General features: G+C 36.6%; 1 protein-coding gene across 2 annotated transcripts in view; it reads right to left on the reverse strand.

The window, feature by feature from the left end:
• The window catches only part of rhobtb4 (Rho related BTB domain containing 4), a 183,300-nt gene that overhangs the window by 109,260 nt on the left and 50,512 nt on the right, over positions 1 to 23,528 (reverse strand). Inside the window, exons 2-3 of one of the 2 annotated variants that reach the window (XM_039759073.1) lie at positions 16,019 to 16,216; positions 9,086 to 9,189 (exon numbers count right to left, since the gene is read on the reverse strand). In XM_039759073.1, coding sequence (XP_039615007.1) covers positions 9,086 to 9,189; positions 16,019 to 16,216 — 302 coding nt within the window. Of the gene's footprint in view, positions 1 to 9,085; positions 9,190 to 16,018; positions 16,221 to 23,528 lie in introns of both variants that reach the window. The other variant, XM_039759074.1, reaches the window with a different exon arrangement.

A 23,528-nucleotide genomic window follows, 5' to 3' on the forward strand; every position in this document is an offset into this window, starting at 1 on the left:
ACAAATGTGACCTGCGGGCTCACAAGAATTGTCGAGCTCTTAATGTGGATTTCAGTAAAATGTCAACATAAACATCAATTAAAATGTTATTGAAATGAAAATGAATGCATCCTAGGTAATCCTGATTACTGAAAGTGTAGAAATGTTACTGACTACACTTTAATTTTGGAATATGGCACAATTTCTACTGATAGCCTCCATATGAAACCAAACACACAGGCAGAGCCAAAACCAAATGGTGGGGAACTGCAATCATATTAAAACTTACAGATTATCAAATTTTGAATTATTAAAAGTAACCCTTCTTTAGGGAAATATTATTAATTTATTTTACAATAGCTTTTAACTTTTTAGATATAAATATTTAAAATCTAATACAACTTGTAATTTAAAAGAAAATGGAACAAGTGTTAGGTTTTTAGATTTGATGCCTACCCCATGGCGTGAGTGGATGAAATACTTGCGCGACTGTGAAAGGTACAGTACTTGACCACACTTGACATGACGAAAGGGTATTAGATAAATCCTTTAACGGCATCCGCAAAGGAAAAAAATGAATTCAGTACCCTGAGTGGTTATTGGCAGTAAACGGACCTCCCATTTGGTTTACACTGGGTACCCGTCACGTTTCAGAATCTGATGGACAGATTGCTCCGACCCCACCAAACCTATGGTGCTGCCTACCTGGATGACAATATCATCTATTCCGGCACCTGGGAGGAACATATTAAGCAGATATGTGCTGTGTTACTAACACTTAGTGAGGAAAATCCTTAAAAATTAATGCAAAAAATGTTTTTTTGGTTTAACCAAGACTAAACATTTGGGCTAATTGGTGGGTAAAGGCACTGTGCATCCCCAAAGTTCCAAAGTTAATGCCATACTTAACTTGCCCTGTCCAAAAATCAAGTGGCAAAAATTCAAGCTTTTATAGGTTTAAGCGAGGTATTATCGCCGATTGTACCCCAGTTCACCAAGACGGCTGCCCCTTTAACACTAGAATCCTTGAAAAAACTCTTAATCCCGGGCCACCTTAAATAATTCCGTTGCCACTTCTCCATAAACGTCTTGTAAAAGTTTTATAAATTTGTCGATCAGAACAGGCAGCAAGCAGCCTGCTATCACATTCATTCCATTCCACGATTTGTTGACACCATGAAATTTTGAATCAACATATTTTTCCTTTAAAATGATACATTTACTCGGATTAAACATTTGATCTGTCATCTACGTTCTATTACAAATAAAATATTGACATTTGCCATCTCCACATCATTGCATTCAGTTTTTATTCACAATTTGTTTAGTGTCCCAACTTTTTTGGAATCCGGTTTGTATTAACCCTATACAATTCAGGCACCTCACACTCAGATAGAGCCTTGAGCTGGAAGAACGTTTTGCTTGACTTAAGCTGTGGCGGTGAGGGGATGGGATAGCAGTCTGCTTGCTGCTTGTACTGATCGACACTTTTACAAAACAAACAACAGTAATGGAGAGATGCAAAGGAATTTAAGGTGGCCCGGAATTACCGTATATACTCACGTATAAGTCGGGTCTTGAAACCTGAAAAATCAGTCATTAAATCAGACCCCGACTTGTACGCACGTTCAAAAATGTGACACTTTTTTTTTTTGTTTTAACACCTTCTTGCCTCCACGCTCCATTGTAGATAAGGGATGCTCTTATGATAAAGGCGTATAAGGGTGTGAGATACAAAATCCACAAATCAGTGCAAACATTGCTTCGGAATAGTTCGGTATTACCGTGTGGTTACATAGGCACAATAGAGAGAGAAAGAAGTTAGGAGCACACGCTGATACAGCGCATTGCCGCACCCACATAGAAAAAAAAGGCAGTGGTTACTCCGTGGTTACTCTCTGTACCAATAGCGTGACTTTTCCGCATTAGACTTATTCAAGCGACATTATAAAATACCAGAAATTATACTAAAAAATCAAGTCCTGACTTATCCGTGGGTATATACAGTATAAAGTTTCTTCATGGGCACCAGGGATTCCAGTGTTAATGAATTTAACAAAGAAAGGGGCCCCTAATGCAGTGGTGTGGGATGAGATGTCGGAAGCTGCAATCTGTGACCTAAAAAAGGACCTGACTTCAACACCTGTGTTAATAAACCCTGATTTTTCCCTTGACAGTGGATGGCCTTACACAGAGAGTAGAATTCTCACATCACCAGATGGTTTCTTGACCTGCAGCCTTTCCAGTTTTAAGTCCAACATTGGTGGGGTTCTCTCCATGCCATGTCCTCATGGCTTGGGTCGCCTGATCAGCTGGATCTGGGCTGATGGGTGGGTACTATCACACGCGTGTACTTGGGGAACAACCTAAGAGTTGAGGTGTGATTTACTGCCAAGACACAAGTAGGCACTGTTTAATAACACTCTTCTCCCTCTCCCTCTGCAGAAAGGAAGACTGACACCTCTCCCATTCTGACATCACTTCCGTGGTAAGACCACCTGGGCCTGCCTCTTCCTCCCAGCATTCCTCTTAGAGGGGACCAACGCTATCTTGCCAGCAGAGCGTCTTGAGAAATCACATCTCGAAATTTGTATAGTACCATGCATTTCTTTTTTACACCTTTTGTGTTCTTTAATATACAGAGTTTGCCTTCGGATGCCCCAGACCCTTTATCTTGTGCCTTGTGTATCCATATACCTTACAGCATTTCACTTCAATAAATACACCTGTATTAAATGAGCATAATGTTACTCTGTTTAAAGAAAAAAATAAATCTATAATTAGATATGTTTTGAACATGTGTTTTATAATTGATTCAAATTTTGTATTTTACATTATCTGTATACTTATAACATTTAGGAATGTTTATAACTTGAATTTCAACATACTGTATGTAAATGTTGTTCATTAGTATGAGTGACACTGACTTTTTGTAACTGTCTTTGCTGAAATGTAATAAAATGCCATTAATTTTGTTGTAAATGATGAAAGTGAATTGTGTTTTAAGCAGACAACCTTGTTGTTTGACATTTGTTTCTTCTACACACACACCGATTATAGATTATAGTAATGGCAACATAGCCTAGTGTTATTTTCAGTAGTGGCTGACATGAATTGAAAGCTATATTTGTACAGAACATACTTTATGGTAGTGTTAACAATTGCTGCTTTAGATTGGAAATTCAAAAATATGCCCCGAGAACAAAAATAAATAAATAAATAATAGGAGAGGGGCTACAAAAAGGAAAGGAAAAACACTTCTAAATGAGGTGGTACCAACTTTTATTGATTATCATCACCTAACAAATGTTTTGCTTTTTATTTGTTTCCTTCAATTTCATCCATTCTATATGTACTCTTTATTTTAACATTAAAAAAACTAGCCTTTTTTTGCTTTTTGTCCGATTGAAGGCAGTTTTCACAAGTTTATGTAATATAGTTCCATTTACAACTGCAAAGCTGAATTTATACTGAATTAGTGTATTTACAAATGTGATGATATGATAAAATATCATTACTTTGCAGTCAAAAATATCAAGGTATCAAGGTATTCCACAGGTGGACTTTTCTTACTTAGCTTGTAAAGAATTAAACATACCAATATCACAATTTGAACAACCCCAATTAACACAAAAAATGAAAAAGAAAAAACTGAAAGCTAGCTCTGACAGACGATTCATACATAAGTCTAATGGTTTTCATACCTAAATATAATTTATAGAGAAGAAGCCCTTTTTATTGTCACATAGTTGAACTTCACTGTTTTGCACCTTGTGAATTGAAATTAACTTTGATTTGCTTTTTAGATTGTGAAAAACACTGCAGACAATAGCATCCTGATTTAAACAACTTATGAAAACAAGCGTCTTGACTACAAAAAGCCCAAACCAGAACAGCAAACATACTAAGAAAAACAGCAGCAACCATTTGCCTACTAAGAATATGGTAGATACATTATATCTAAATGCAATGACTTTTTTGTGCAATCAGCAATGGTCAGCTTAAGGTATGGTAGAAGATGATCCGCTGTGGCAACCCCTAACGGGAGCAGCCGAAAGAAGAAGAAAAGCAATGGTCAGCTTAAAGAATTATCATTGTCAACAAAGTTTTCCAGAATATTAATTTCTTTATATTGATTATAATAACAGGAAGCAGATATTTATAGAGGTGAATTAGCATTTCCTCTTAGATAAATCACACTCTGCACTTTCCAAGTGTTCATTGTTAATGTGGCAGCATGACTGATTTTCAGGCCAAGCTCAAATAAAGGTGATGATGCTTTCAAACAGGGTTGTACAGAGGCTACTAGTAATCACCTGATTACTAATTGCCATGCATACTCATTAACTTCTGTCAGTTCCTTTCACATCTGTCCACTAAAACAGATTGTTTTCATAATGATAAAAAACATTAAATTAATAATTACAACATCATATTGGTGGCAACAACTTTTATCAAGCGTATTTAGCGAAATACCCTATCAAACAATAAACTGAAGCAATATCCCAAGTTAGGAGAAATATTACTTGTTGAAGCCAAAATATTTACTTTTCTTGTTCTGTTCACTTTATTTTTTATGCCTATTGTGGAACGTGGCCCGGACACAGACAGACAGACATCGTTATGTCACCCAATACACGTTTATTATATAAAATATTTACAATTTTGTCCAGTGCACAACCCAGTGCCTCCAGCACCGATCCCCCAAAGTCCAGGCCTCACTCTCCAGTGCCTTCCTTCTGGCCGCCTCCACTCCTCTCTCTCCGGACTCCAGTTCTCTTCCACCCGACTCTTGACTCTGAATGAAGGGAGGCGGCCCCTTTTATACCAACCCGGATGGGCTCCAGCTGCTTTCCGACACTCCTCCGCGGACACTCCCCTGTGTGGCAGAAGTGTCGGCTGCGCACCCAGAAGCCCTCCGGGTGTCCCAAGTCTTCTTCCCCCCAGCACTTCCTGGTGTGGCGAAGTGCTGAGGTCCAGGGCTCTTCAGGCACCGGGGCACCCACTGGCGGTGACCACAGGCCCCTACAGAGTTGAGTTTCCAAGCTCTGCACCCGTGGCCCCCAGTGCAACCAGGGCAGTCGCCCCCTCGTGGTCTGGAGGAGGCGTAAGCCTTCCTCCGGTCCTCCTGGGCGTCCTGGCTGGGTACCACCCCCAGCCGTTCACCACACTATAAATATTATTTATCACTGATTCAATCAATTTCTCTTATTCAATACTTTACATCACTGTGACCAAGCAAATGACCACAGTCAGGCTTGGATGGTACTTTGCAATGCCACCAGAACAGTTTTCTTTTAAGTGCTGCCCTGTTGCAGACAAAAATAACCCATAACTTTGATTTGTATATCTGATAAAATTTCCACAGGTTATTTGTATTTAATAATACATAATCAGAACATCATTGTTCAAATGAAACATGGTTGAGAGAGCGATTAATCTTCAAGAGTAACAAAATAATATATATATATATTTTTTTTTTAAATCAACATGGGTTACAACATTATGTCTGGAGAAAAAATTAAGATTGAATTCTACACCAAACCAAAGGTCAAGCATGGTGGTATTAGCATTATAGTTTAATAGTTTAATAATCCTATAGTTTATAGGATTTGCTATCATGGAGGAAATATTCCAGATTCTTCAAAAAAAGGAACACAAGCACAAAGGAAAAGACCAAAATATGTTTGCCATATTTAAAATACTGATTAATAGCTCTCGTTAACAATGGCATATCCAGTTACTGAGCTCAAGGTAAGGTAAATTTTTCATATGGAGCATTGCATACTGAATGATAAAATATTTTTTATGGCATAGCATATAAACATGGTAGGTGATATAAACTGTTTTTTGGGTGCATATTTTTTCTGTTTAGCTTTTTTAGCTTATGGTGCCAATTATCAAAGCCTAAATAGGTCTTTTTTTTCATCCTAACCTGGGGCCTCATGCATAAATGGTGTGTACGCACAGAAATGTTGCATAAGAACATTTCCACAATCAAATCGTGATGTATAAAACCTACACTTGGCGTAAAGCCATGCACTTTTCCACTGTACCTCTTACCCTGTCGTACGCAAGTTCTCCGCTCGGTTTTGCAGACGTCAAAGCAGTGCTACTGTTCCTATGTGGTTACCCTTTATTTCTTAGAACCACATTTCTGACGCGGCTTTATAAATACAGTGAAACTAACCGTATATTGTTTATTAGTGTAATGCATCCAATTGTAGATTACCTGTAACAATATAATGGCCCAGGGAATAGCCATAGTATTCCAAATACCATAACTGCTTTAGCACTTTAACTCTCACTGCACCATCTTCTTCTTTTTCTTCTTTCAGCTGCACCCTTCAAGGGTTGCCACAGCGGATCATCTTTTTCCATATTACTCTCACTGCACCACTCGGGAGTATTTATATCACTGTATCTGAGTAGGTAATCACAGCAGCAGCTGATCGGAAAGAGAATTATCGGTATACAGCATCAAGCACATGCTGCCAAAGCCACGGCAAAACGTTTCAAAGCCTTTCCTGTATGGACCTTGCGTTTCAGAAACAGTTTCATCCCAAGAACTATAAACGCACTTAATCAATTGCTCCTTGTAGAACTGTTTGTACTTATAAGTACAATTACCCCACTGTAAACTTGCACTACAGTTATAATATTACATAACCTGCGCCACTTTATAAAGCGCATATTTACATATGATGACGATATCATTTTTAAGATGAAATGCAGCAAAATATATTGATTATATTATACAGATAAAACTTTAACTTCATTTAAATAATCTGTATTGTTAATAATTAAACATGTGAGGACACGGTGCCGCAGCGCTAGCAAGTTCACGTATTGTTCCTGCCTTCTGCACTGTTTATTTGCTGAGGCTGGCGTGACACTAGAAGGATAGATGGATAGAATAATTAAACACGTGCTATGAAGATATTTCAATGTTCCTTAAAAGTTTTGAAGAATCGTCGTTTTAAGTTTATGGCTTAACGTCTAATACAGAGCTGATTGTGTGGTGATTGGGTATTTGGGGAAAGAAAAGTTATGACAGGAATTGGAGGTTAGTACGTACTTCTACAATAAATTATTGCATCGAAGGTTGCGCATGGCGCAACAGCATCTTGTGTGAGGCATGAACAATCACTGCGCCATCGTGTTTCTATGTTTATTAACATGCTTTCATTCCAATCATCATGAAAATGATATCACGTATACATCTCAGTATTTTAATTATTCAGAGAGCTGTAATATCACAAATGTAATGGATTCTGTGTCCTGCTGGAGAAAGAGAAAGAACGGAAGCACGTAGTGATTCACACACACAGAGCACATTGAAGATCAAATACAAAACAAAGCATTTAACGTGCTACTTTAGTTACGATGGGATTTGAGAAACTAGTAAATTAAATGAATTTAAGATGCAGTTTATGATGTTCTACTTTAATGACAAAATAATCTACATGATTAAAGTGGAAATTTCGAGATTAAAGTTTACATTTCGTGCTTTTTGTGCTTTTTGTTGTCTGTACCCTAATAAGCTTAGACGATGGGCTACAACTCGCCTTTTCACTGCGACTTTGATGTGTGACTTCTTTTATATTTTGGCACTGTGTGACTTTATGAACTTGAGCTTTCGAGTTTCTCCGACACGCTATGTCACTCAATCAACTTCCTTTTGTTGTTTATTCAACTGTTTAAATCAACAAATAGTATGTTTTTCCTTTGCCTCCACTTGGTATTTGCTGAAATTCTTATATTTTCCCCCGTGCTGTTCCCATTGTCTTTTTACAGAACACTGAGCTTAAGGGCTATTTATATTGACTTGCATATTCAAAGAGGCGTAATTCTGGGAGGAGTTTGCGCGGGACAGCACGCACGTGCACGAGCATTACTTTTCACGCTGACCGGGATTTATGGAGCGGAAGAACGCGGAAGTTGGAGTACACACAGATTTATGCATCTGGACTTTTCTGTGCGTAAGCACATTTCAGCTTTTGTGCTTACGTCATGTTATAGTGCGAATTCTATGCACAACATTATGCATGAGGCCCCTAGTGTTTTTTATTCCTAGTCCTTAAAGAATATTGTTGATTTTGGTTTTCAGAGCAACAGATACCTTAAATCATAGGCCTGTTTCCTCCATTAAATGTATACTGCATGAAACTTCTTGTTTTCTCAATTCTAAGTATTTTAATTCAAAAATGTCCAACATTAAATTTAAACTGTGTTCAAATAAAAAGGAAGGATATGTGTGTTTGATTATTTGTGAGAAAACACAGTTCCAACACACACAATGTTAGCTGATAATTCAATGACAATCAAGAAAGAACTAAATGAGAAAAATGTGAACAAAGAAGTGAATCAAATAAATGACAGATGTAAATAATGTAATAGACTCTATTGTATGAAATACATTTTTCAAAACTTTATACAAAAATAAAAGATATTATCTGGAATGTCAGGAATATCATATTTCAGTTAGAACAAGGAATGTTTCCAGTCTAATTAAGTAAGTGTTTTCTGTAAAGGGTACAGAGAGCACCACATTATAAAACTGGCTGGTCTAAAACCCATTAGCCTCACTGTTTCTCAATTACAACAAACACACAGTCCCTAACATTTCAGTCCCTGATAATCTGCTTAATAATAGTAACATTGAACAGATAACAGTATTAGGTTTCATATTTCTTAAGCTACACTGTTGCTTTGGAATATTGACACTGTTGTATGAAGGTTTATATAAAACAACACTTAATATTTTTAAGAAAAATTAGACATTTTTCCTTTAGTTAGAAGCCAACTCTAAATTGGTCAACTATGAGAAAGTGTAGGTACGTGTATAAGTAACGGCTCCAGCTCACTATGATTTGGATGAATGGAAAGATGAATCTGTAATAAAATATACTCATCGCAGTTTATTTTTTAGGTATCCATGCTGATAAATTTGCTTAGACTTTGAAAATAAGCTACTGGACAATTTATTTAAATTACCTTTGCTCAGGTGCTCATCTCTTTGTTTACCCCCAAAATGATCAGCAAAGCAGAATTTCTTCACTTCTTGTTTCTTATAGATAATAACCAACACAGCATGCACACACACCTGCCATATGCAAAACGCCTGTCCTTGTGATGATCTCCGAATGTGTCCCAAAGACGCAGAGAGACACTGACCTCATCCACAACATCACGAGACCGTTCCAACACCTAAGTAAAGAGCAAACATAAAGTACAGAATCATTCAACAAAAACAACCAGTTGTAATCCCAGGTAAGTAAAAGAATCAATCATATTCTAGCATTTACAATTATATTTGCATATGTCTTGGATTTATTTAAGGAGAATAACATTACTAACATCTGACTCAGGACAATATGATCTGAGGTAACTTATGAATTGATTTTATTCAATTACTTATTCCTGAAACTTGTACATTAAAACAAAAAGATACTTTTCACAGACAGGTAACTTAATTTGTGAACAAACACCTTACAATTAACTATTACCTCAGCTACCCCATCTCTTGGAGTATGGTTAAGTCAAACCAATGTGATGTCTCTGTAAATCCTGTTAATGTTTAACATTTTTACTTAAGCAGTAAAAGTTTAAAATTAAGTTGTTCACTTACAAATCAGAATTTTTCATTTCAGGGCAGCAGGTACAAGAAATCGTGCCATCATAGAACATATCCAGAGAATGAAAACTGGGCATTTTAAACTCACAAATCAAGTTTTTAACTTTGGAAGAAAAACAGAATCCTTGATGTAAATCCATGTTAACATAGACAACACATGAGCACTCCTGACTTGCAAAGTGTTTAGTACCAGTAGATTTAGAACTTCTAAATCAGTCTCAGTCCACCTACAGATAACTCCAATCTGTAAAGTGAAATAAACTGCAGGAAATGTTTAATCTAAATTGTGCCTAACTCAGCATGATTCTATTTTTCTTAGTTTTTACTGGGGGAAGTTTTTTTAATCACTTGACCTTCTATTTCAAGGGCAGTCTTCACCATAATCAACCTAAAATTATTATAATCATCTCCCATAGTATTCTCAGTAGGACGTCTTCTAGAACTGGATGAAGCAGACATTTGAGTATAGTCAAACAGTTAAATATACACCAAGAATTCCAATGAATCTTCATTTGACAGAGTGTTAATCCTGACTCCTTGTCAGTAGCACTGCATGCACTTGTACCATGAATATTTTAGTGTCACTAGTCTCAGATAGGAAATGTTACAGAGCTACTTGGTTTTAATTTCCTGTCCTAAAGGCTGCAGTCTTTCTCAAAGGCTGTATCATATCACAGCATCAATCTCAAAAAATTATTTTTTCAGTATTTTCTTTTCTACGTTCTATGGTAATTTAGTTACAGTGCTTATTTACTTAACAGTATAATGGAAGCTGAGGAAGTATGCATGACATTTTGCAGCAGGAACTTTGTATAAACCAGGAGCAGCCAAGCAGACTTTACAACAGTGAGCAGACTAGAATATTGGCTTTCACATTAAAGCAAGTGAGGTAATAAACAGAAAATTGAGGAGTCATCCTGTGCAGGGAGAGGAATGGTAGGGTGTAAGTTTCCAAGTGAAATTAAAAGAATCTGCTTTAATATGTTCAGAATATTTATTTAAAACAGACACTCCTTGTCCGAGTGTGGACTCTGAGCAAGCTTGTGTTTTGTAAAGCAGCTCACATTTTTATCATGAAAACCAACACATAAAGATGAATTTGCATTTGTTTCCTGATAACCAATAGGCTTGTCAGCTTTAGAGACAAATTTGTCAATGTTATACATAAAGTTGTTCAACATGTAAGCCTTGTATCTACTTGATAAATTTTCCCATGAGCATTTTATTAAAATTTTGCCTTGCAACTATGATAAGCATTTTATTTTCTTTTTTGCCATAAGCATCACAATTAAACATTTTGTGTAAATATTTTATTAGTTTAAAAATGTATTATGTCAAGCTAATTTTATTTATTTTAGTATTTTATTGTGAGTGAACAATATCACCACAGAAATTAATTTTGCTAAGAAAAATGAATGGGTTAAACTTGTGGTCTATATTTGCAAAAACACTCTTTATTTATAATTGTACTGAATTGATTTTTATTTATTTATTTATAATTGTACTGAATTTATTAAAATCAAATGACATTCCATACAAGCAAGTCAAGTTTTATAAAACTAGGTTTGAAACTAATCAACCCCCATCCCTGAGAAAGAGAACTAGGCCAACAGAATAAATCTTTAATAGTATGATAAACAGATAGAATAAAAAGGAAAAGAATCAATTACTTCAAATGAAATGCTTATTCGAAAATGTTATTGATTAGATCCTGCAGGGTTTTGAAGATGTTTTGTACAAAATCTCTAAGTGAGAACTGGCTTTTTTCAATTTCAGGTAATATATAACACCAGTTAACCACTGACTTAAAAGCGGTGAATTAGGATTATTCCAGTTGAGCAAGATAAATCTAAGTGACAATAGTGAAGTAAAGGAAATTACAGTTTGTCATTCTCCACTTTAAGTCCATCTGGAAGTACACCAAACACAGCTTTTAGTGGATTAGGAGGGATTGTGACTCCAAAGCAGTCTGAAAGGCATTTGATTTTGGTGGAAAATGATGTTAATTTGGTGCACATCCAAAACATATGGCCCAATGAGGTTGGATCTTGACCTGGAAACATTTTGGACAATTTTAAATGAGACAGATACACTCAATGTATAATTTTAAGTTGAATAATTAATTGTATGCTTTCAGCATATCGAGCTCGAGTGAATTCCGTGCATGGTTGCCTTCTACTCCCTTTCTGAAATGCTGAGTAAGAGATCCTTTTCCCACTGTACTACGGGATTTTTGAAAGAGAGGGGAGGGACTTTAAAAGGTTTTTATATAATGTAGAAATGCATCTTGAGTCCTTAAGATTGATCAATATATTTTCCTAAATAAATAGAGGTTGGTGGGAGGTGAGCAAAATGGGGCAGTGGAGGTAGTGAAAGAAATGTGTTGCTGTAAAGTTAAATTTGGAATGTAATTGTTCGTAGGATGCAAAAATGTTGTCTATGTACAAGTCTCTAAGTGATTTAATCCGAAAGTTTTTCAGACATTAAAAACTGTTTACGTTTGAGAGGGTGGAAAAAGGTGGTTATTGTGCAGAGGTGCCACAAATAGGAAATTCTCTGTCTTGAAGTACATCCTACATTGGTTCCATATTCTGAATGAATGAAGCACAATTAGGTTATATTGTAGCATATTGGCAATAACTTGTACTTATTGGGATACAAAACAAGGAATATAAAGAAGTACTGCAGGATTGTATTTCTATTGCGGACCAAGCCTGTGTATGTTCATTTGTCTCAATGTCCAGATTTTAATAGTTTGTATATTTGCTGCCCTGTAATAAATTTGAAAGTTAGGTAGAACCATGCCACCTTCTGCCTTAGGCTTTTGTAGGATCACCTTTGGATACGTGGTTATGATTGAATCTAACTTCTTAAAAAAATATTTATTCATGTATATTGGAATGTTTTGAAATAGAAAAAGAAGCTTAGGAAGGATATTCATCTTGAAAGTCTTAATTCTTCCAGCTAAAGTGAAATGAAGGGAAGACCATCTATGCAAGTCTTGTTTAACTTTTACCATACAGACAGCAAAATTTTGTTGATAAAGAGCTTTGTTTACTTGTAATGTTTACCTCTAGGGATTTAAACTGATCTGCGATAATAAAAAGTGAAGGTGCCCAATCTAATATCGTGTGCTTGAGAGTTCACTGGAAAGAGCACATTTTTGTGTAAATTAATTATGAGACCAGAAATCTTTTGAAATTATTTTAGTGCGATTAGGACTGAAGGCACAGTATTTTGTGGATCTGATATACAGTATATACAGTAATCCCTCCTCGATCGCGAAGTAGAAACCTTATGTTTGTATGGTTATTTTTATATATTTTAAGCCCTTATAAACTCTCCCACACTGTTAACATTATTAGAGCCCTCTTGACATGAAATAACACCCTTTAGTCAAAATTTTAAACTGTGCTCCATGACAAGACAGAGATGACAGTTCTTTCTCACAATTAAAAGAATGCAAACATATCTTCCTCTTCAAAGAATGCGTGTCAGGAGCAGAGAATGTCAGAGAGAGATTGAGAGAGCGAGAGAAAAGCAAACAATCAAAAAATCAATACGTGCTTTTGCGCTTTTAAGTATGCCGAAGCACCGCGATAAAGCAGCATTTTTTAGAGGAGTGTCCGTATCCTCTAGGCAAACAGCCTCTGTGCAAACAGCCCCTCTGTTCACACCCCCTCCGTCAGGCAGAAAGAATGAGAGAGACAGAGAAAAACAATCAAGCACCGCGTGGGAAGCATATCGTAGATCATTAAGGAGTTTTATTTAATATGTAATACATGCTCTGATTGGGTGGCTTCTAAGCCATCCGCCAATAGTGTCCCTTGTATGAAATCAACTGGGCAAACAAACTGAGGAAGCATGTACCATAAATTAAAAGACCCATTGTCCGCAGAAATCCGTGAACCTGTGAAAAATCCGTGATATATATTTAGATATGCTTACATTTACAATCCGCGATGGAGTGAAGCCGCGAAAGTCGAAGCGCGATATAGCGAGGGATCACTGTACTACCATATCATCTGCATATAGTGAAATTTTCTGTTCAAGTCCTTCCTTGATAGTTCACTTTATCTCATAAGCATTTCGACAGCCAGTGGCTCAATAGCGATTGCAAAAAGCAGTGGTGACCAGAGGCATCCTTGTCTATTACCACGCTCTAGTTTGGAAGATTCTGAAAAAATGCTGTTAATACAAACTGAAGCTTCTGGACAGTTATAGAGTTTGATCCATGCACAAATGTTCGGGCCAAACTCAAATTTCTCCAATGTAGTGAAAAGGTAGTTCCATTCTACCATATAAAATGTTTTTTTTGCATCTAATGATAATCTCATCCCCGGGGTATTAGACTTTATGAGTGAATATATTACATTAAATAGGTGTCGAAGATTGGAAACTAAGTGCCTTTAATAAATCCAGTTTGGTCTTGTGATATTACCGAAGGAAGCACTTTCTCAATCCTTCTAGCTAGGACTTTAGAGTATCTTGACATCATTATTCAGAAGTGAGACTGGTCTGTATGATGCACATTGTAATAAGTCTTTATTTTGCTTAGGCAAAATGGTAATTAATGCTTGAAGAAAAGTTTGAGGTAGAATTTTGTTGTCTCTAGCTTCTGTAAATTTTGCTAATAAGAGAGGAGCTAACTTAACTGATAATTTTTTATAAAATTTGGCAAGGTAGCCATCAGGGCCTCTGGCTTTCCCACTATGAAGTAAGTTTATAGCATCTAGTAAATATGATAGTGCCAATTCCACTGCACTGAGAGTACCTAGCGGTGGCATCTGTAATGTATCCAGAAACACATTAGATTGTGTTTTGTTGTCTTTAAACTGAGTAGAATATAAGTAGTAGTAGTCACTTTAATATAGAACATAAGGCTTCTACACACCTGGTTATGGAGGAGCATAGTTTAATTTTTTTAAAGAATAAAGAAAAAGAAAACAAAATCAGCATTGGAATTTGCCAATTCTAGTAACATGATATTAGTCATTGATTTTGACCCTAAAAAAACTGATCAGAGCATCCCTCAAAGAAAATACAGACAACTAGGGGGCTTTGCCCCCTGCTCGCTTCGCTCACCAACCCCCGTATTTGGTTTTCTGGATACACACTTGTAAGATTTTTTTTTCTTTGAATTGTTGCTATTTCATTAGTTTCACTTTTATTTCAGAACTTCTGTAAAAAAAATATTTGGAATCTTTTGTGTCCCAATATGCTGAATCTTTTAAATGTAGTCTGTGAGACTTTTGTTTAATGACTTTGTACCATAATTTAGGATAGGTTTCTCTGTTTGGAATTTTAGCACAGACAAAATGATCCACATCATCAGCAGTTAATAATTTTTTTTGCAAAACAACAAATAAATGCATGTGAATTAAACCCCGTTTTTGAAATTCTCTGACTTAAAACGAATTTCATTTTGTTTGCATCAATGCGATCTGTACTTTTTTTTTTGATACTGTAGCAACTGACGTAATAAAGTGTCACAAAAGTTCTACTTTAACAATCGCCGACTGTGTAACCCCAAACACAACTTTCTAGCACCCTCTCCAACCCTCCTCCCACGGGTCTCGCCTCCCCCTTACTGCATCAATCAGCACCCAGCTATAAGTCTTCTGTGCTGTACTCTGCCCTCCCTCAATTGGACCTAACAGTCACTTAAAACAAAAAAGGCTTCAGCTTGGCTGAGATGCTACAATACTTTCGAATTTTACTGCTTTCATATTCTGTACCTTTCTCTGCATATGTATCGTGCCTTGGGGTCTCTTTTCTCCGCGCTGTTCTTTCTTCTTTGCTGAGAGCACAGTATCTGTGTGTGCCACGTGACTTTACATGACTGAATATTTTGCTGGCTGTCCATGTTCTTATTTGATAAGAAGTGCGTGTCTTGCAAGAATCTTATGTTCCATGTCCCCGCGAGACTGCCCTGGGACAATCTCTTGGCATCAAGTCTCATGTTTACAGTCCCCGCGAAATGCTCCGTGGCCAGTCTTTTTTTGTCTCGCGGGTCTTTTAAATGTCTTCCGAGAACTTCCGATCACGTATCGTCGCCTTGCTTTTCCATTCCAGGATTTTTTTTATATATAGAGAGATATTCATCTCCTTTCACTTCAGTTTTGATGAGCTACATTGTGGCAATATGTATAGCAAAACACAATATGCTGTGATCTCACAATTCCTGGACTGAATCTTATCAAACAAATTCTAATACACAACATGTAACAAAGAATTTAAAGAGTAAAGAAATTTAAAAATATAAAAAGTCTGTATAAAAAAAATTGTTCAATTCTAATAAAATTGGTGATCGGTTTTTGTCCTAGAAAAACTTAATCAGAGCAACCCTAGCATCAAAAAGCAATTTCCAAAAATAAAATAAAACAAACACAGTTCCCTTACCTCTTGACACACTCGATACTGGTCAATTGCCCAGACAGTAGGCACATGGGTGGCAAGCAGTTGGTACTGGGTGAGGGTGGCATTACAGGCTCTTGCACAAATCAGTCGTGTCTTCCCCACAGCATTATCTCCAACCACCACACATTTTAGTGTCTCAACATTTGGTCTCTCATAGTCTGTATCTATATCCATGGAGAGCTGCCTTAAGGAAAACCAAGATAAAACAGATGAATTTGGTCACTATCCATGTTTAAAGCACATTGTTTTAATACTGTACATTAATCCAGCCTCCAACATGTGGGTACTGACAAAGTCTGTTAAGTGTCTTGATCCTAGTTAAAATAATTACAAGAAATGGAACAGCTTTCAAGTTTTGACATACTATACATGTACCACAAAATTGAGAAAATGCCCATCCACTATAAAAACCACACAAAGATTTATCAGGAGGCTAGGAATAAGCTTATTACTATCACCTGTTTGAATTAAATATTCTGAGGAATCAATCTAAATGGAAATTGTATTACAGTACATATTAAAATTAATAAGAGGATTAATAGGGCATCATCATTATCAAGAAAGATTCTCACAGTTCTGCGCACAGAAGCTCAGTATGGTATCATTGGATGTGTATCTATTCATCAAGGAGAATGAGAAACTTCCAACGAGTAAAGACCATTCCATCCATATTGCAGGCCTATCTAGCAAAGCAGTTAGGGAGAAATTCAAGTTCTTAAATGATGGCAGGGATTAATCTCAAAATCCTTTCTTTTTTTTCTCCTAATTAAACAATCAGAAACTACGAACATTGGTTGTGACAAAGGTATATTGTCTATGGTTTTTACATTTTTTATCTACATTCATGACAACTGATACCAACACAACTAAGCCTCCCTATTGTGCTTACACTAGAAAGCAGTGCCTAAAAGCAATATTAACTATGAAAATCCTCTAACCAAGATGACTCATATTTTTAACATTTTTATGTTATCAAATTTTCAAGCTGGATTTTAGCTACTTTTCTAAATGTGTCACTCTAGACACTCCACGCTCAGCAATCATTTAATAACTGGTATTAGAAAATATTAATTTATACAGTTATAATAGGGAGATGCACCTCTCCATCAGCATCTTTTATTTTGTAAAGTGTTGATCAGCACAAGCAGCAAGCAGCCTGCTATCTCATTCCACAAAATTTTATTCTCAACATTGTACCCTAACCCGATTACTTTTTTTATGGTTATATTCTTGAATAAAAGCACACTTGTTTTGTTATATATGTACGTTTTGCGAACGTGTTAATTTGATATTTGGACTTCAGTCTTCACACATTATACACTTCATGTCTACATTTTGTCCATTATTACTAAAATATGAAAAACGCTTCTTTCTTAGTTATGTGTTCAACAATTCCTGCCTTGCATTTTATCCTACATTTACACAGATCATTGAAGACACTGACATAATATTTACCCTATACAACTCCACGCATCTCAGACACAGATAAGAAGCCTTGGCTTCAGCTGGGAGAACTTTTCGCCCGAGTTGAGCTCCGTCAAGGTTGGGGATTTGATAGCAGGCTGCTTGCTGCTTGCTGCTTGTGCTGATTGACACATTTACAAAACAAAAGACGCTGATGGAGGGGTGCGAAGGAATTTAAGGTGGGCCGGGATTACGTGTTTTTTCGTAGGCTTCGGGGATTCCAGTGTTAAAACATTTGAGTCTGAAAAATTTGTCAACGCTTTTCAATGGAAGTTGTTGAAATTTTAAAACTATGAACAAGGAGTTCTATTCAAGATAGCTCAACAAAAACTAAACTTTTAAGTGTGCCAAATTTCAATAAAATTGGTTTACTGGAAGTTCAGTTGTTTCATTCAGAAATGCAGGTGGACAGACATAACAGTATGTGTTAATTGCATTAGATGCAAAAACAACTTTTAAGTCTAGATACAGTCAGACTCATCTATATGAAAGGTATCAGGTCTAGAATCACAACTGTAAATCAAGAAGAGTTTATCTTTACTCTAAAATTGTCCAGCAGGAAAAAGATGAGGCAGGTGCTGAGAAATTCAAAAGGCCTAGCTGGGTTTCTGAATAGTCAATTTGTATCTGGTCACCTTAATATGAGTTACTGGGAGTAAAACTTGGTTGTTTTAATGTAACAGTTATGCAAAGTATTAGTTCATTTCAAGACAAACAATTGAGCATAATGATACTTCTTATTCAGTACAATTATTGGGAAACTTCAGTGCAAAAGTGAGAAATATCAAAGAAATCTGGAGGTGTGTCAGTAGAAGGTACAGTCTCCCTGATTTAAATTCCAAGTACCAAATTGCAATTGTATTTCAGTGTTCCCATATCTGAACAGATATCTGTTCATAATTATTTTTGAGACCAGAGAACTTTGGATCAAATGTCATTGACTAAACTCTACAGTTTCAGTCACTCCGAGAAAAAGAGGTACTGTGCTGTCATCTGATGACTTTCAACAGAGTATGTTCTAGACACATCTGGAATACCCAATTGTATAGTAAGAATGTTTGTTATTGGAATTTCTGCTTAGGACGATTTAAAACCACGCCTCTAAGTTACTCTTACCTATTCTAACATTATGGGGAAATAAACAAGATCCATTCAGAAAACCTAACTGCATTTTCAGGCTACTGGGTGTGGTACATCCAATCATACATGGTATATCACAAGTAAAAGGCCTAGATGCACCAGGGAAAGAAGGAGAGAGGAATACCCCAAGCAGATCTGCACCCAGACAGTAGCACACAAGCAACTCCACGTACAGTCATATGAAAAAGTTTGGGAACCCCACTTAATTCTTTGGATTTTTGTTTATCATTGGCTGAGTTTTCACAAGTAGCAACTTCCTTTTAATATATGACATGCCTTATGGAAACAGTAATATTTCAGCAGTGACATTAAGTTTATTAGATTAACAGAAAATATGCAATATGCATAACAAAATTAGACAGTTGCATAAATTTGGGCACCCCAACAGAGATATTACATCCATACTCCTCCTTTTGCAAATATAACAGCCTCTAGATGCCTCCTATAGCCTTTGATGAGTGTCTGGATTCTGGATGGAGGTATTTTTGACCATTCTTTCATACAAAATCTCTCCAGTTCAGTTAAATTTGATGGCTGCCGAGCATGGACAGCCTGCTTCAAATCATCCCATAGATTTTCGATGATATTCATGTCAGGGGACAGTGACAGCCATTCCGAAACATTGTACTTCTCCCTCTGCATGAATGTCTTTGTAGATTTCAAACTGTGTTTTGAAGTCATTGTCTTGTTGGTATATCCAACCCTTGCATAACTTCAACTTTGTGACTGATGCTTGAACACTATCCTGAAGTATTTGTTGATGCTGGGTTGAATTCATCTGACCCTCGACTTTAACAATGGCCCCAGTCCCTGAACTAGCCAAACAGCCCCACAGTATGATGGAACCTCCACCAAATTTGACAGTAGGTAGCCGTTGTTTTTCTTGGAATGCGGTGATCTTCTTCCGCCATGCAAAGCGTTTTCTGTTATGACCAAATAACTCAATTTTAGCCTCATCAGTCCAAAGCACTTTATTCCAAAATTAATCTGGCTTGTCTAAATAAGCATTTGTATACAACAAGCAACTCTGTTTGTGGCGTGAGTGCAGAAAGGGCTTCCTTCTCATCACCCTGCCATACAGATGTTCTTTGTGCAAATTGCGTTGAATTGTAGAACAATGTACAGATACACCATCTGCAGCAAGATGTTCTTGCAGTTCTTTGGAGGTGATCTGTGGGTTGTCTGTAACCATTCTCACAATCCTGCGCATATGCTACTCCTGTATTTTTCTTGGCCTGCCAGAGCTGGGTTTAACAACAACTGTGCCTGTGGCCATTCCTTACAGTTGAAACTAACAGTTTAAACCTCTGTGATAGCTTTTTGTAGCCTTACCCTAAACCATGATACTGCACAATCTTTGTTTTCAGATCTTTTGAGAGCTGCTTTGAGGATCCCATGCTGTCACTCTCCAGAGGAGAGTCAAAGGGAAGCACAACTTGCAATTGACCACCTTAAATACATTTTCTCATTACTGGACACACCTGTCTATGAAGTTCAAGGCTTAACGAGTTAATCCAACCAATTTGGTGTTGCAAGTAATCAGTATTGAGCAGTTACACGAATTCAAATCAGCAAAATTACAAGGGTACCCAAATTTTTGCACAGCCAGTTTTTCACATTTAATTTAATTTCATACAACTAAATACTGCTTCACTAAAAACCTCTGTTCAGAAAACACCCCAGTACTCAGATGTTCCTAGGAAATGAAAGACATACCACTGTTATCTTTTGTTGAAAGTAAATTATTATGCAGGCTGAGAGGGGTTGCTAAACTTTTTCATAGGACTGTATGTCAAATGTATCTAACTAATGGATCAAGAGATGACTAGCAGGACTATAAAACCTACAGGTTGGCAGATGGCCTTGATAAAGAGAGACAGACAGGGAGACTGAGTGCTTACCACTCCAAGGCACTAAAAGGGCAATTAACTGCAAAGGCTGACAAAGTAGGACAGTTGTATTTAGTTTGTGTTTATTTGTACTTTTTGTTCAGCCTTATGCAATACTTCCTTTAAACCAAAGGGTCTTAAACTTTATTACTGAGGTATGTAGCTGTAGTTGTCAACAAGCTAAGTTGGATGCATAATAAGAAATCAACATGTTCCCTTGAAGAAGACACTAAATGTTAGCCCTACAAATAAAATGCATACTATACGTTTACCTGGTAATAATATCATGAATTGTTTATTAATTTTTGAACTGAAATCACTGTAAAAACAACAATGAAGAAGACCAGTGAAGAAACAGAAATTAGGAAACCTCAATTAGTAAAAATGAACCTACCCTCTATACTTTACCTGAACAGGTTTAGAAATAAAATTTACTTTTCATAAATTACAAGTGCTTACATTAGTGAGCTTCGGATAAATGCTAGACAAGATTCATTATTTATAGCCAGGAGCCAGGAGTCAGGGGAGTGATGGCCCAAGATGTGATTGCAGATTACTGTCCATGAGACATGCATAAAAACGTGACTTAATTTGGTACTTTACCTAGAAAGTATGCTCAAGTATAATGAGGGTTGCCAAAGACATCAATTATGTGCAGCACCAGTAAACTGAATTGCCATCTTCATACTGTTAACACTTATTGTGCATGCAGCTCACTTTACCCTTTAATTTTCTGACTCTCATATTTAGAATACACCACCTCTTGATCAATGTTACTTTTCTCTTCATATTTCACCTCCTAATCATCTGTCGTTAGCAGTTCATGCATGGTGTGTCCGTGTAAGACAACTAAACAATCAGAAGTACTAATGTGGCATGGTAAAATGTCTTAAAAAATGATTTGATTGACACATAAATCGGTGAAGATTACAAAAACTTTAAATATAACACGGTGTTAAAAATCTGCAAAGCATAAATGCTTGAAATAATTGCCAATGCAAATGACTAGTCAATAACATCCTTGTCTGGTCCTCATGATTAATTGAGGCAGGTAGGAGATTATATACCTCTGTTATAGACTCTTTACCATTCATTTGGTAAATGAAGAAGTATAAGGGAAGTACAGTATAAGGAAAGTGATCTCTTTTCAAATAATAAATTCTCACTAAAAATGTTCCAAACCAGCACATATCTAAACTGAACATTTCTATCTTCCAGGAGAAACCTCCATACAAGCCAAGCTGAATTAATTTCATTTGAGGATTTAAGAAGGATGAAGATGACAGGAGGAAGAAAAATAGAAATGACACATTGGCAAAATTAGTTATGTCGATATGTTGCTATTAAGAATTTATGAAAAGCATTTAAAGATGTTGTAAGAACAGTTCATTGAAGATATAACAACCCATATATCCAAAACTAGATCACTAGAGACTAAATATAATTTAGTATGTGTCCAAAAAAAATGAACTTGAATTATATGATAAGCCCCATGTTTTATTTAAAACCTGGGAAACACTTAAGAATAAGATAACTCAAAACCACCGATTACAAACACTCATAAATGACCACTAGATATCACTGATGTGTACGATTATCAGAAGGAATGTTTTTAACACTAGAATTACCAGAGCCTATGGAAAAAACTCGTAGATCCGTTCCACCTTAAATCGCTTCGCACCTCTCCATCAGAGTCTTTTGTCCTGTAAATGTGTCGATAAGCAGCAAGTAGTCTGCTATCACTTGCACAGTTTTCTCAGCTCAAGTCTGTTTACCTGCATGTCAGTTACTTAAGAGTTGTATAGAGTAAGAAGTCAAGCAAAATGAAACCTTTAAGAAAAACTATATCGTTATTTGGAACACTTGAATTTCACGTGTGTTCCGTGTCTACAATGATCTATGTAAACACATCGTTAAAACGGAAACGTTTTTCATGTTTTAGTAATAATTGACAAAATGTAGACATGAAGTGTATAATGTGTGAAGCCTGTAGTCCAAATGTCAAAGAAACACTTTCACAAAAGGTACAAATATAAACAGAACAAGTGCGCTTCTATTCAAGAATATAATTGCAGAAAAAGAACCTGCATTTGGGTGCGACATTGCAAAGCATTTGCTACGACCGCTTCGGTGGCACAACGATATCAACTGTTAATCAAAACTTCACGGGTTTGACCTCGGACGAGGTTGTTTTGAGAAGTGAGCTGCTCTTATCTATACTAATAAAAGGCAAAGCCCTCACTCACTCACTGACTCACTCACTGACTCATCACTAATTCTCCAACTTCCCGTGTAGGTAGAAGGCTGAAATTTGGCAGGCTTATTCCTTACAGCTTACTTACAAAAGTTGGGCAGGTTTCATTTCGAAATTCTACGCATAAGGGTCATAACTGGAAGCTATTTTTCCCCATATAATGTAATGGAGTCTTGAGTTGGAGATGGCCGTGGGGGGCGGAGTTTCGTGTGACATCATCACGCCTCCTACGTAAGTATGTAGATAACAAGGAAGAACTCCAAACAGCGATCAGCACAAAACGCCATTTCACAATTGAGAAGGCAGAAAAACATTATTAACACTAGAATTACCAGAGCCTACGAAAAAACTCGTAATTCCGTCCCACCTTAAACTGCTTCTTAAATCCCTTCACACCTCTCCGCCAGCGTCCTTTGTTCTCTAAATGTGCTGATAAAGAGAAGCTAGGAGCAGCCGGCTATTCCATCCCCCACCAATTTAGAACGTGCACGAACTTCTCTCAGCTCATGCCTTGATTGAGTATCTGGGAGTGAAGTGGAGTTTTAGAGTGAAATAATAGATCGTTGTTTGGAACACACGCATTTCATGTCTGTTCCGTTTCTACAGTAATCTGTGTCAACACATTGTTAAAACAGAAACTTTTTTTATATTCTAGTAGTAGATGACAAAATGTAGGCATAAACTATATAATGTATGAAGCCTGAAGTCCAAATAGCAAAGAAACATTTTCACAAGAATAACACAA

This window comes from Polypterus senegalus, chromosome 7 (assembly GCF_016835505.1).
Source record: "Polypterus senegalus isolate Bchr_013 chromosome 7, ASM1683550v1, whole genome shotgun sequence".
Taxonomy (NCBI): Eukaryota; Metazoa; Chordata; class Cladistia; order Polypteriformes; family Polypteridae; genus Polypterus; species Polypterus senegalus.